Consider the following 15,804-nt stretch of genomic DNA (forward strand, 5'->3'; position numbering starts at 1 on the left):
TCGAGGATGGGGGGGGGGGATCGCTGCGAGGCCGTCCCCAAAGCCAAGCCGTTGCTGTAGTAACTTCTAATAACACCCTACCTGATTTCCCTTTCCCTTCTTGTTTGGCTTTGCTAACGCGGAAAGAGGGAGGATCAGGTAATAAAAGTGCATTAGAGCATCGATGCTCAGGGGGTTATTAAGCTGCTGTATGTTTGATAACAAAGCTGCCTCCCCGTGGCTATAATTGTACCCGAACATGTAACTGCAGGTGAAGAGGCTGGGCTCACGGTTGCAATTAAGGACGGGCAAATCTGTCAACATGGGTTTCTCTTAGTTACTCGTTTTTCCAGTCTTCAGTTCAGTTTGCCACTTTCCCACATCAGTTTGCAATGATTATTATTTTTAAAAGTCCTCAAGGTAATTGATCAGCATTTGGGCATGGATTTCTCCTGATAAGACACACTTTTGTATATGATTTTGCCTAATACAGTGGTACCTCGGGTTACATACGCTTCAGGTTACATACACTTCAGGTTACAGACTCCGCTAACCCAGAAATAGTACCTCGGGTTAAGAACTTTGCTTGAGGGTGAGAACAGAAATCGCATGGCGGCGGCGTGGCGGCAGCGGGAGGCCCCATTAGCTAAAGTGGTGCCTCAGGTTAAGAACAGTTTCAGGTTAAGAACGGACCTCCGGAACGAATTAAATACGTAACCAGAGGTACCACTGTATATACGTTTTTGCAAGCTAGTTTCCTCTAATGTAAGGCATTTTTCTATGTTATTTTCACTAATATGTACATAAAAATGCAAGACTACAGCTACAGTTCTATCTCTGGGAGTAAGCCCCATTGATCTCAGTCATGGGACTGACCTTGGAATATATATGTATTGGATTGTGCTGTAAGTTCTCTTTCTATAAGAGTTTTGATGACATGAAATCAACCAACTTACCTGCATACATAATACATTTTATCTGGGTTTCTTTTGCTCGGTTCCTTTGGCCATGTCATTTACCCCTGCCCAAACTGCAGTTTGCAATACCGAACAGAACTTTGCATCTGATCCTTGATGGATTGGGGGCATTCTAGTCTGCTCAATTACTATAAATTGTCTCAAGATGCAGCAGCTTAAATAGCAACTTGTTTTGCAGTAGGTAAAGCAGAATCATATGCCTGACAAGCAATGGCTTATCCACCTCCCCATCCTTGTCCTTAAATGAGGCCAGCACAGGGTTTCATGATTCTCCATGAATCTTATGGACAAAACGAAATGTCTTTGTCCTTGTCCTTTCAGTGCCCCTTAATAAGTGGTGTATTGAGTGCCTGTCAAAGCAAGGAAAGGCCTCTCCCCCCCCCCCCCCACAAAAAAGTTACTAGGAAAGTTGAAGAGGATAATATATGTAGTTAAGTTCAGAAGTTAGTAGACACCTATTTCTGCATGCAATCAAATTGTCATATAAATATGGTATATAAATTAGCTACACCATTACCAGACAGTTGACTGTAGCTTATCTATTAAAAAGGAGGCAGGAGGGTCAAATGAAGAACAATATATATAAGAATAGCAGGACAAAGACCATCATTCATTATGTCAAGACCCAATATTCCTGCACACATACCAAAGGTTGAAATCCTGTATTATTTGGACATAAGCTCCATTGAATTCAACGGGGCTTACTTCTAAATCAGATATGTACAGGATTGCACTGGAAATCAGTCTTCTTTATTTGTTACAGCTTTATTTATTATATCAACCACAGCATAATGAAAAGCAGATGCAAACAGATGCACAACATAGTATCCATCACCACGACAAACACATAGCATTTTAGCATGATGTGTATCAACAGGGCTGTAGACATTGTTTTTAACAAAAATCTGCCTAACTTCAGTGGCAGTAGCAAAAGATATGATTATGTAGCAAATGACAATTATTTTTCCATCTATAGCCATTTATTCTATTATTTATTCAGCTATTATGGAGTTTCCCCCCAGGTGGCATTGCTGCCAAACCATGGTATTCTAATCTCTCTCAAGTTATTTTCCCATTATGAGGAATGGATGAAGGAGTTGGGCATGCTTTGCTTGATAAGAGGAGACTGAGAGGAAATATGATAGCCTTCTTCAAACATCTTAAGGCCTATGACATGGAAGATGGAGCAAGTCCCCCCTCCCACCTGCTCTGGAGGGTAGGATTCAAACCAATGGATTCAAGTTACAAGAAGATTCTGACTCAGCTACAGAAAGAACTTGTTGATGGTAAGAACTGTTCAACAGTGGAATGGACTCCCTGAGAGCAGTGGTAGAGGAACCCTCTCTGGCACCCAGGTCAGGACAGCGAGCAGTGGGGTGAACCATCCGGTGACGCATGTGCGACGTCCGTATGGACTGCACATGTGCTGCATCCCATATGGAGTGTGCACATGTGGTGACCATATGGCTGCCGTGTGTGTGCGGCAGCTGTACGGACTGCCGCTTGCATGGCAACCGTACAGGCTGCCACACGAGTGGCATCCTGTACTGAGTGCGCATGTGGGGCATCCGTACAGACTGCACATGTGCAACATTCTGTATGGAGTGCGCACGCATGGCAGCGCGTATGGATGGTGCATGCAAGCGACAGCCCGTACGGACACCGCATGAGCAGCGCCCATACTGACTGCTTGTGCCCTCAGCCACTCTACAGCTGGGGGGAGGCAGAGGCCATATTGTCACCCTCTCCAGAGTGGCATCCGGGGCAGCCCGCCCCCTACTTCGTACTCCCCTGCCTCAGAGAGTGGTGAACGCTACTTCTTTGGAGGTTTTTAAGCAGAGGTTGGATGGCCATTTGTCAGGGATGCTTTAGATGAAATTCTTTAAGACGCTTTTCATTCAGGGCCCTTTCCAAGTCTGCAATTCTCTCATTTCCATCCCCCCTGAGAATATTAAAAATCATCTTGCAGTGGAAGGTGATCTGCTTGGGAGTCCGAGGTTCCTAAATTATACACCTATTAGGATAAGTACTGCATGTGGTAAGATATCCTCCTTTTGCTTTACCACAATGGGCTAGTTTTATTTTGAGACATCTGTTTGCTTCCTTGTGCAGCTTGAATAAGACTCTGGTAAGTAGTAGGGCAATGCGTTCTGAACAGGTTTTCCACCAGGGCATTGCTCCCAATGATCACATTTCTCTTCTCTTTCCTGTTCATGAAGTTCCACAGGTGCAAAGCGTAGGACTCATTGAAGTCTGGCTTTGAATCCCACACTTCATAATACTTATGCCACAGGTTGTAGGGGATGGGATAGAAGCGCTGGGGGTGCAAGAAGGAAATGTTGTGACATGTCTGATCCTCCACATTATTGAAATCTGTGAGGTTGCATAGCTTCTTTAGCACCCTTGTGATTAAGTGAGGTCCCTGATTTCCCCAGATGGCTCCATTGTAGTGCTGAACAAAATCTACCATGCAGTCCCAGAGGAACCAGTGATGACGCTGAAAACCAAGGATCCCGTTGCTGGAGAACTGGGAAGACTGGGCTGCCAAGAAGTTGGCCACTGGGATGGGTCGGATGGAAATGACATCTGTGTCCATATAAATCCCACCGTATTTCCACACCATTGCAAGCCTGATTGCATCAGAGATAATATAGACCCAGTTCTTCTCCTGTGTTGCATTCACCTGCAGGGTTAAAAATGGACACAGATTCAAGGGACAGCTCCTAGCTCCTAAGACATACTCCTTACTTCTTCCTTTCAATGCCTGCAATATTCCCACTACTGGAAGTTCAGGAATGCTTAGCCCCGTGGAGCAGCTCAGGTGTCACATGTATGTGATCCTAGGTTCAAATTCTGGATGTGACTTCCCACTAAAAAAGACCTCACCTCTATGCAGGCATACCTGAGAAAGTGTAGGGCCTGAACATATCAGTGGGTTCACTGCATCAATCAGTATCTCAGCTCCTACAGAGGCCACTTAACCTGTGGGTGGGAGCAGAGCCCAGTGGTAGACCGCAGACACCATGTTTTGCCTGTTGAACACCCCAGGTTTAATACCCACTATCTCCAGTTCAAATGATCAGGTAGGTGATGAGCAAAACTTTTGCCTGAGACCCTGGAGAACTGCTGCCAGTCAAACAATACTGAGCTGTATTGGCATATATTTAGTGTAAAAGGAAAACATCAATTTTTAACATGCTGAATAGTACTACACTGGTACCTCTGGTTACAAACTTAATTCGTTCCGGAGGTCCATTCTTAGCCTGAAACTGTTCTTAACTTGAAGCACCACTTTAGCTAATGGGGACTCCCGCTGCCGATGCGCCACCGTCATACGATTTCTGTTCTCATCCAGAAGCAAGGTTCTTAACCCGAGGTACTATTTCTGGGTTAGCAAAGTCTGTAACCTGAAGCATCTGTAACCCGAGGTACCACTGTAGCCAGTTTATTCAGAATTTCTGGGAAACAGAAATTGTGAATTTGAAACTCTGAAGCCCAGTGCAAGTGTGATACAGTGGTGCTTCAGGTTACAGATGCTTCAGGTTACAGACTCCGCTAACCCAGAAATAGTACCTTGGGTTAAGAACTTTCCTTCAGGATGAGAACAGAAATTGTGCAGCAGCAGTGTGGCAGCAGTGGGAGGCCCCATTAGCTAAAGTGGTGCTTCAGGTTAAGAACAGTTTCAGGTTAAGAACGGACCTCCAGAATGAATTAAGTTCTTAACCTGAGGTACCACTGTATTTGATGGTTTATTCTTTATCATCATATTGACTCTCAATGATACCTCTTTCTCTCTCACCTGATGGTACCACAGGGACAGAGGTGTGTCCTGGAACAAAATGTCCATCTCCAGGGGGGAAAGGAAAACATTCTTCATAGCCGATAAGAAAGACAGCAAAGGGGAAGTCAACTTGAAATCTGTCATTGTGCTATTGTCCAGCCCTTTCATAAAAAACATGATGGGTCTGTCCGAATAGATTCTAGCAGCAGATTCCACAGCGCATAAAACCAGTGGTGGAGGTTGTAGACGGTCAGTTGTCTCCAGAAAGATGATACTTCTCCCCTGGGAGAGGACATCTTGGGGCATCACGAGTTGTTTAACAACAGGTTTGCAGGAAAAGAAGCAACCAGGTTCTAGGGAGAACTCATACAATATCCCAAATGCCAACAAAAAGAAGATACATAGGTACATCTGGCTCTCCTTCAGCATGTTGACTGATTCTCCAACTTTTGATCTTAATAAAAAAATATAATAAATATTAGTCATACCTTTATTCTTCTACACACACACACACACACACACACACACACACACGTTGCACTCTTGCTTTTCAAAACCTTAACAATAGGTGATCGCCATCCTTCTTAGCAGGTTGTGCCCTATTAACAGATTCTGTAGGATTGCAATGGAGATGTGGGATGAGGAGCCTTTTTTACAGTACGAATGAATTCAGTATCCTGGAAAAATATATGGTTAAAAAGAATGGTTCAAGCAGGGGTGTGAAAGCTGTGGCCCTCCAAATGTTGTTGGACTCTTGCCAGCCTCAGTCAAACATGGCCAATAGATGATAATAATAATAATAATAATGATGGATGTTGTAATCCAGCAGCATCTGAAGGTCCCCAGCTTCATCAACCCTGGGATAGTGGTTGACAATACAATCCTATATGTCTCATTATTTTCAGTGGAGCTTACTCCCAAGTAAGTGTATATAAGATTGCAGCTTGCATTTGGGTGGATTTTCCTTTCCTTTCTCATCCCATCCCATCCAATCCAATTTCTAAGGGTGCAAAGCTACTCACTATACATGCAAACCATGGCAAAAGATCTGAAATCCAGCAAAAATCCTGGAAAGATCTGCAAATTCTAGGGAGATAATTAGCAGACACTCCAGGATGCAGCAGCGTTATTCATGGTAAAATTCAAAAAATAAATATAGATGTCCTCTTACCACCATTTCCTAGATTCCTTTGCCCGCCTAAGGGGATTATTTTCCTGGGCCACTTAAAGAACCCTCCTCATGTTGCTGAGTAGACTCCATTGCTACTGCTGAATTCTGTGTTCCCAGTGGGGCTGCATTCAGAAAATGAACCAAAGTCTGAATTGATTCCCCTCCCGAGCACCAGGCTTTCTCTTCTGTTGCAGACAGGATGCTGATGGGATAAAATTATTTACGGGAGCTCTTTCTTCTCTATCGGTGATTAGTGTCTCTGTCATAATAAGGAAGCAGAAAGGAGGTGAATAGGAAGCCCATGTCAGGTCTCTGCTGCAGAGATGGATGGCAGATGAATAAAATTATTTAGTAATTGTTCAAAGTTAGAAAAAAACAAAACAAAATGCCGCCCTCCAATTTTGGGAGGGTAATACAGTTTTCAGGAGAAAATGAACGTCCCTTCTTCCCAAACTCTGACGTGCTGAGATTGTGTCAGCCAGCTTGCTTGTGCGGCTATTTTGAGAATGTCCTGCACGAGCCATAGATCATCATAAGCCCAATGTCTTCAACAGATGCCCTGTAGTACTTTAGGCCAGCTGTGTCTGCAGGAGACTTCAGGAGAGGCAGCAGCTGGAATTCATATACCGTAGGTTAGCATCTTGGGTGTTGCTCCATGTCTTCAGCCTCAGCTCCTCAGAAAATGGAGACTTTATTGAATTCAGTTGCAATCTCTCCAAACATGTCTGACTGATTAAAAAATAATAATTCAAAAGGTAGCACCCTCTCAATGTTGGTACCTTGGAACACCCTCTAGTTTGCAAAGGACAAGGAATGACTGTTCTCTCTTTCCCACAACATCCATCTTTTCCATCCAGAAGATCATTTTTGCCGTCAAAGGGGTTGGAACTGATTAAGCACTGCTCCTTCTGTGGAGAAGATCTATTTATCATTGCAAGACAAGTGGCTGAGTGGAGTTTGCAAAGCTCTCCTCAGCCAAGATGCTGATCTCAGTGCTGGCTGCTTAATAAATGTTATCCACTCCTTCTCGGCTTTGCCTATCACAGTAGAAACTTTCGGCTGCAATGCTTCAGCCAACAGCACTGGAGTCGTTTCAAGCGATGAGCTGTCGGAAGAAGGCTGCAGACTCTAAACAGCATGAATAATTTAATATTCTCGGAAGCATCTGATTGTCATTAAAGCATCATTTTGGGGGAGGAAAGGCCTGTTCAAAAGGTGTGTCAGGGTAATTTTGCAGATTAATCCCTTTTCAGTGAATATTCACTACTCTGCGATACTCAAAATCAGGATGCTAAAGAGAAGTGAGATAAATTATCATTTTCTTCCAGTGCATATTTGCATGTGCTTCTTTTGCTCACTTTTAGGGAGTGTGGAATGTTGTCTTCAGGAAAACATGCTTGGAACCATAATTGCCAGCTTTTAGGTGCCTGGGTTTTTGCCCAGACTTTTGGTTTATTCACTTGGAATGTAGTGTCGTAAGACTTTTGACCTGTTTCATGGAGTTCATTATTATTATAGTTATTGTTGATGGAGAACATTTTGAAATCTTGTTCTGTTGTATTTCTTCTGTAGGTATGGTTTTTAAATGATTGCCAAACTCTGTGGTATTTTATGGATTCGTAAATCACTTTGAGACATTTTCTTGTGGAATGTGATGCAGAAATGTAATATCAGGGATGTGAAACCTATGGTTTTCCAGATGTTGCTGGACTCAGACATTTACATTGACTATAAACATCAAGTGCTGGCATGGATCTGACAGAAAAGGAACTTATTTCCATTTATGGTGGGAGTGCTCACACTTATAAGCATTTTGGATAGTGAGATATACAGAAATGGGGGAAGAATACTGCAAAAATCAATTCATTGTACTCCAGAACTTTTTTTGGGGGGGGGTCAAGGATTAAACAAGGATATTCTATCTGTTAACATTTTTATTAATTGCCACTAGTCCTTTTCTAATTGGAAGGAATTAGAAAATCTGTCTATACAATCTTTGTATAAGGACGTCTTGTTTATTGAAATCTCTGCAAAGATAACATTCAACTTAAAGCTGCAACAGGGTAAAGTAAAACCATTTCAGTATCCCTTTATCATAGACCAAAATATGTGCATCTCTCTGTCAGAAACAGCCAAATCTATATGGACTTCATAATCATGCACACATGGTGATTGTCCAACTTCCTTTTTGTTATCGGTGCAGTCGAGTCATAACCATACCATTCTTAAAATAATAAAAAATAATAATTAAGAGGACATTTATAATAATACTGCATTACGTGCTCACCTACACCAATGTTTCAGTTGATAAGCTTGGTTATATGTTTACTTTTTTCTTTATATTTGTATTCTTATCTTGAAAATCAATGTGTGTGTGTGTGTGTGTGTGTGTGTAATTGAAGCCAATTACTTTTTTCTTCAATTTGCTTTATGAAAGCCAGATATGGAAGTACATGTTGCAACATCCTGCCAAACTCTCAAATTTCTCCAACGTGTTCTGTGAAAAAGGATTTCCATTTTTCTGCCTCATTTTCGGGGCATTTCAGAATTTCTTTAGTGGGGGTGGGGTCTTGATCTTCTCTTATCACTGCTAGGTGGCCAAGGGTTCTCTTTCTTATAAGCATGGCTCTAACAATGGTGACAGCAGCCACGAAATTAAAAGACGCCTGCTTCTTGGGAGAAAAGCAATGACAAACCTAGACAGCATCTTAAAAAGCAGAGACATCACCTTGCCAACAAAGGTCTGTATAGTTAAAACTATGGTTTTCCCAGTAGTGATGTATGGAAGTGAGAGCGGGACCATAAAGAAGGCTGATCGCCAAAGAATTGATGCTTTTGAATTATGGCGCTGGAGGAGACCCTTGAGAGTCCCATGGACTGCAAGAAGATCAAACCTATCCATTCTTAAGGAAATCAGCCCTGAGTGCTCACTTGAAGGACAGATCCTGAAGCTGAGACTCCAATACTTTGGCCACCTCATGAGAAGAGAAGACTCCCTGGAAAAGACCCTGATGTTGGGAAAGATTGAGGGCACAAGGAGAAGGGGACGACAGAGGATGAGATGGTTGGACAGTGTTCTCGAAGCTACAAACATGAGTCTGACCAAACTGCGGGAGGCAGTGGAAAACAGGCGTGCCTGGTGTGCTCTGGTCCATGGGGTCACAAAGAGTCGGACACGACTAAACAACAACAAAAAAACACTCTGCAGCCTGCAGGGTTCTTTCATCATACTCAAAGCCATGCCTCCTCACACTCACATGCAGCCTTCTAAAATTATACAATGATCTTACCATTTTACAATACTACTAATAATAACAATTAGGACTGCATTGCAACAATTTATGCAGACCTCCATGTGTTGCCTTTGAACTAGATAATTTCTGAGAACATGCATGGACACATGATTTGGAGTACTCAACTACCTTCTTTTGAGCTGACTTGTGTTTTCCACGATGTTCCATTGTACATAACTGAACTTGCACACCATTCTCTTGAAACTGAAGCACATTGTAGAAGCATAACCACGCAGCCCCACCCTACTTACCATTTCCCCCCCTTTTCTTCCTAACCAAATAATAATAATAATAATAATAATAATAATAATAAAGATAGGAAGCTGTAAACAGAACAGAGCTGAGTAGTTCTATCCTGTTTCCATTTGCTGCTTTTTTTATATAAGATATTTATTAAGATTTTACAAAAAGCAAGAGTTAACAGGATAAGAAAAAAAGACAAAAAAGAAAAGAATCAATACAAAAAATACAAAAATACATAAAAAAAGAAAATACAAAATACAAAAAATAAATAAATAGAAAAAGTTAAAAACAAATCCATTTTTTCCATATCTTTAAACTCGTTTACTTGTTTCCTTGACCTCCTCACACCTCCCTTTTTTGTATTCCCGTTCACATAGTCAGTTCAGCAAATCCTTACCCTCTTTCATTTATCTTAACTCTATATCTTAACATATTATAACTATATATTTTCATCTTTTATTTAATCCATCCAATCCACTTGGTTTATTTAAACCAAGGACTTGCACATTGACCACTAATAATGAATCCTATGTTGTAGATATTATTGCAAATTTATATTGCTGTTTTTGCAATGTACAGATGACATTAGAAGACTTGGTCTTTTTAATTATACCATTTATTATTTCTATGATCCTTGTTTATAAAATCTAGTAAAAACAAAAAAACAACAACACAAAACTGAGGCACATTGTGTTTTCAGTGCTTCTGAATGCTTAGCTTTGGAGCATACCGTGGCTGAAAAGCTTCTCTTTGGTGTTGATTGGGCAAATCTAGGATCTAGAATAGGGACCCTATTGCAGAAACAGCAACAGGTCTTCAACCCCCTGCGACACTGGACCACTATACCACTGCACAGGATGTCTTCCCCCAGGGCTTAACTGAAGCATGGGAAGCCTACAGAGTGCAGAACACTGATGAGATTATAGAATGAAAGAAAGGACACACACAAACAACCTCTGACCACCTTGGAAGTGAAGTAAGCATGGAAGAAACCATGAGAATGTAACTGATTCCCCACCCCATCCTCTTTGATCATTTTTGAATGCAATTTCTCTTCTCATTAATGAAGAATGGTTGAAAAGATGCAATAAATTTTCTGCACAACACTAATTTAATGTTATTGGGAAGCTGATCACCAGTCCCAAGCTTTAGGTAATTGCATGTGCGTATCCAAATGTGTACTGTTACGCTACGCTATGCTACGATAATCTCTATTGTCATTGCCCCATACAGAACAATGAAATTGAAAAAATCTATGTCAGACATTCAAAAGCCAACAAGCCTGCTATCCCAGCTATCCCAGCCTGGTTAACCCCCTAAAAACTCTGATACTCCATAATTAAATACAATATACTCCTACAGAGACTACCTTATACTGTACTGCGTTTAAAACCAAAATCGCATTTGGATAAAAACTGTTTCTCAGGTGGCTAGTTCTAGTCTTTATAACCCTGTACCTTCTTCCAGAAGGCAGAAGCTGAAAGAGATCATTTCTGGGGTGCATGCTATCCTGCACTATCTCTGCAGCTTTCTTATGACACCTGGAAGCATAGACTAGCTTACAGCTCCAAAATCTGAACACCTTCTTCTTGGAACATGGCACATATTAACTATAGAGCTTGTAGTGCTTAACACCCCTTTGTGGTAGGCATATTTCACGTCTTTGATTATACTGTCTTTTTATGCAACATCAATGTATTACACTAAAGCTGCAATCTGATGCACACTTTCTCATTGGGAGTGAGTCTCAATGAACTCAGTGGGACTTCTCTGTAAGCATAAATAGGATGTTGCTATTTATATATTTGTTTATTCCTACAAGTATTATTTTTAAAAAATAAAATGGTTCCTTCCTTCCATTTTCTGTTGAAAGAAATGAAAACATTTCTGCTTTTGTCACAGCATGCTCAGACCTTTATGCACCCTCTTGAAATGGCCACATTCATTGTCAGAGAATAATGCACTGCCCTGACTCAAACCACTCAACAGAAAGACCATATTTCTCTCTCTAAAAAATAAAAAAATATGTGATGGGTAATCAAAATCCATCTTTTTCCATATTAATAAATATAAACCAAAGTAATTAATCTCCCATCTATATTTCTCACTTTTCTTGTTGTTTAATTCCCGTATGATGCATTTCAAAATAAACGAGAACTTACCAGCAAAACATGGAAAAGCAGAAGGATCTTCAGCAAGCAATGGTTAGACTTGGGTGCACATATATGGTGAAGAAGTTGCAGGAGAACCTTTCATATCCAGGACATGCACCACTGTTTCTGACTTCTAATGCAGCAACCCTAGAGGTGATATTTGCACATTACTTGCCCTGAGATAGGCAGAGGAAACAAATGCTTTTTTAAAGAAGAAAAAAATCGTGCAGGTAGGGAAGAAATAAAACCGCCAAGACATGTACAGTGTAGTAATAAGAGCTTGCCAGCAGAAAGCAGCAGACAAACACTTTGGAATGATAATAAGAACATAATAAAGTAGGAATGTACTGGGAAAAGCATAAAGGCTCAGGTGGAACAACACAATCTGCAAGATTAACATATAACAGATAGCTCATTTTCTTCAGTGTTCTGGAGTGGGTGCTTAGATACAGTAGGTTGAATCCAGACCAAGCAAGTGCTGCTTTGTTACCACTAAAATCAATGGGACTTAAGTTATTCATGAATAACTCTTTATATTGATTGCAATGGGACTTGTGCACTTTACAGTGCAATCTAACAATATTTGCTCAGGTCCTATTGAATCCAATGGGTCTAATTTCCAGGTAAGTGGGGTTAGGATTGCAGCCTCAGTGTGGATCCAACCCAATATACACATGTTATCTCCTCATCACCAATCCTCTGCCGAACGCATTGTGAAGGAGAGATTCTTTAACGTAACTCCTTTCTCAGTCTCCTTGGAGGATGCTGCTGCGGTGCTCAGAAAAGGATACAGTGGCACCTCTGGTTAAGTACTTAATTCGTTCCGGAGGTCCGTTCTTAACCTGAAACTGTTCTTAACCTGAAGCACCACTTTAGCTAATGGGGCCTCCTGCTGCTGCTACGCCGCCAGAGCACGATTTCTGTTCTCATCCTGAAGCAAAGTTCTTAACCCAAGGTAATATTTCTGGGTTAGCAGAGTCTGTAACCTGAAGCGACTGCAATCTGAAGCGTCTGTAACCCAAGGTACCACTGTATATTATATACTGAACTTGCCATTTCTTTCACTGGATGCTGTCAATGAGGGGACGGACGGACAAGAGGAAAATGTTTCATGGGGGGGGGGGCGGGACATAACCCAACTGCACTAGAAACAATAGGTATCTGTGGCATGTCTCTTGGAATGATTCCACCAGGTGCCTCCATGTCAAGAGGTCTCAAAATGATATATATATATACAGCTTTCTTATAGACCATTTTTTGAACTAAAGTTAAACTGCTGGATAGTTGCTGGTCAAAGGGATGATCTACTAGCAAGATTCATGGAGTGGACGACTCATTCTTCTGAAACATATTCACTGTGGACGTCTATGTGCAGCACACATGGGTACTGGAGGCATAACTTATGAAGGGGGCTAGAGTGCATCAATGATCTTGTGGGTTTCCCTAGTTCAGGGGTCTGCAACCTTTAAGACAAAAAGAGCCACTTGGACCCGTTTCCGAAGAAAAAAAACCTGGGAGCCGCAAAACCATTGCATGCGTGCCGCTGCCCTCCGATCTGACAGCGGGCGGGAAGGTGACGTTGGGATGGTGCGTGACTAATGCACGCACCGCCCCCATGCGACGTCACAGCCAGTACAGCACCCGCTACAGTGGGGAGTGTCAGGGTGCACAATGCGCCTCCTCCCCTCGCTAGTATCCACCCCGGAGCTGCGGCAAAGGTGTAAAAGAGCCACATGCGGCTCTGGAGCCGCGGGTTGCTGACCCCTGCCCTAGTTAGATTGCTGGAAATAGAGGCCTAGTTTCAAATCCCTCATCAGGCATGAACTCCTTGGGTGATGTTGGGCAAGTCACTGCCTTAATTGCTTTGATAATTTTCAAAAGCAATTTTCCTCATTAATTGTTGGAGAACACTTTACAAAAAGGTGGGAGGATTTTTTTTTGACACAGAACTAATTATATCAAATAATGGCAAGCTTGTTGTGGTGTCAAGCAAGCCAAATGCAGCATAATACAACCCTCATCTTCCTGTGTATAAGAGAGGCTCAGATACCAATTTACGTGGCCTGTTGAGATATCATTCCCAGCCCACAAGCTTGCCATGTGATAAGATTTCTTCCATTCACAGTTAATCCATTCATATTGCAACAAAGCTCTTTCCATTAAATCTTATCTTTGCTTTGATAACCAATTAAATAACCAAGCAAGCGCACTTAATGTGTAATGGTTATGTTATTTACAAGCATTAGATGGCAAGCATAACAGTAAGAAATGGTGCCTAGCCTTCTAAGAAGTGAGACCCATAACCCAATTTTGCCTTACGGACTGTGCATGTTCAGGAGCCAGGCAGCTCCCACATCCCAATGCTGCCTTCATCCTCATTTTCTCTGTCCTCACTGAGTTGTTTTGATTCCCCTGAGCTTTCTGATACCTCTGTCTTGTGCACAGATGATGTCATTTTGGCTACATAAGAATTGGCACTTGGAGAATGAGTTATTTGTACATAGTGGTAGTTATTGCTCTTTAGGACTCACAGGGCAGAAGGCAGGTAGACCAATAGTAGGTGAAGCCAGAGCCAATGAGATGTCAGCATCACCCTTGAGCCAGTGCCACGGACTGGACTCATCCACTTCAGCCCCGACTGGGCTAGGCGAGCTGGGTAGCACTTCCAGAGACCACCTTCTGCACAGGAACAGGTCAAAGTGCTGTGGACTCACAGCTTAGAGTTGTGAGCACCGGATTCACTTCCACAAGAAGACAGTCATCGCACAGCAGAGTATAGCAGAGCATAAACGACTCGGAGAGCAGCTCCGTAGAATATCTTCTTTATTCTATCTACAACTATAATACACAACTATATACAGAGCTAAATGAGGTCTAAACATAAAATGAATGCTGAACTGCACTGAGTGTCTGCAGCTGCTCTTAGCAGCAACCTTATCTATACACACGATCTCTCTCTAACACTCAGTCTCTCTCTCCGACACACTGACACTTTGATGTGGTGCTGGAGCGGAATAAGTAGAGAGCAGAAACCCCCCTCCTCTCTGGAGAATCAGCAGATTCTTGGATATGGGAAGGGTGGAATCTCCTCATGAGAGACAGAGTCAATACACTCTAGTTTTGTCTCCATCTTACTTGTTCCTCTTCTTCTGCAAGAGCAAAACTGAGGCTGAAGAGGAGGAAGGTGACCTGTAGTGCCATTCCCTGAACTGGTGGTAAGAAGGAAAGGAGGTACGAGGCAACCCTGTGCTAGAATAGGTAGTGGTGGTTTTCTAGGCATGAGCAGGCTCTCACATCCTGATAATTCGGCCTGTATACCCCACATTCTTCCACCCTGATACCCACAAAGCTCTATTTTAAAGCATATTTTGGTAAAAATGTCACAGTAGTGAGAAGGTACCAGTGGCGTGTGGTCAGTGGCCTAGGGGGACTAGGCTAGTTCCCAAAATGTTCCTGGTAAATTAGAGTATTAAAGTATGGGGCACCTCCTTCCCAAAGCCAAGGAAGCTTCTGTCCAGCTTAGGGAGGGAGGTGCAATGCTCACACATGCAACGTCGACAGACTGCCCCGATTGCCTTCACAAGTTGGTGCCTCTGGCCCTAACTGTTCCTCTATTTAAAAATATCGCTGCACACCACTGAGGAGCAGAGCCAAGATGAATGGGGTGGATCGGGGCTAGAGCCAGAGCAAATCTTGGTGACATGACTTATGGGTGAAATCTGATAGACGTTGCTGGATCATGTTAGAATCTGAAGTTTACTGGCTTCTCAGAACCCAATGCTGTTTATCTGACAGAACAGTTTACTGGCCGGACTAGAAAAGTTGGCAACCTTGCACTATCCAGGATGCTCCAATATCGGGACCTGACTGAAGCTAAATAAATCTGGTTTTATTCAGATGTTGGCCACTGTATAGGTAGGTAGTGGGTGTTTTCTGGAAGAGAGCTGGCTGAAACATCATGTGTTGTAGAATATTTCCATGTTTGCTTTCAACATGAGACAGATCCTGTTGCAAAAAAACACCTAAAGGATGTAGGACTTCTTAATGCAACCAAGCATAACAGGGCAAACATATACTATGATATGATATCTAGAAGTTTTACGCCTAATGGATAAATAATAATGGCACAGGGATTATGCAACAATAGTTCAGTTAATATTATATGTTACAAATATTGTATTAAGAGGTGTGGCATAGATGGGGCATC

The 15,804-nt window shown here is 42.2% G+C and overlaps 1 protein-coding gene across 1 annotated transcript; it reads right to left on the bottom strand.

Moving 5' to 3' along the window:
- Nucleotides 1-3,008: 3,008 nt before the first annotated feature.
- On the bottom strand, nt 3,009-11,737 carry A4GNT (alpha-1,4-N-acetylglucosaminyltransferase). The gene is made up of 3 exons (XM_053389844.1): nt 11,607-11,737; nt 4,756-5,191; nt 3,009-3,639 (listed from the first exon to the last, which is right to left on the bottom strand). The coding sequence occupies exons 2-3, from the start codon at nt 5,164-5,166 to the stop codon at nt 3,016-3,018; spliced, it is 1,035 nt and encodes a 344-aa protein (XP_053245819.1). The 5' UTR covers nt 5,167-5,191; nt 11,607-11,737; the 3' UTR covers nt 3,009-3,015.
- Nucleotides 11,738-15,804: the final 4,067 nt, after the last annotated feature.

Source organism: Podarcis raffonei, chromosome 5 (genome assembly GCF_027172205.1).
Source record: "Podarcis raffonei isolate rPodRaf1 chromosome 5, rPodRaf1.pri, whole genome shotgun sequence".
Classification (NCBI taxonomy): domain Eukaryota; kingdom Metazoa; phylum Chordata; class Lepidosauria; order Squamata; family Lacertidae; genus Podarcis; species Podarcis raffonei.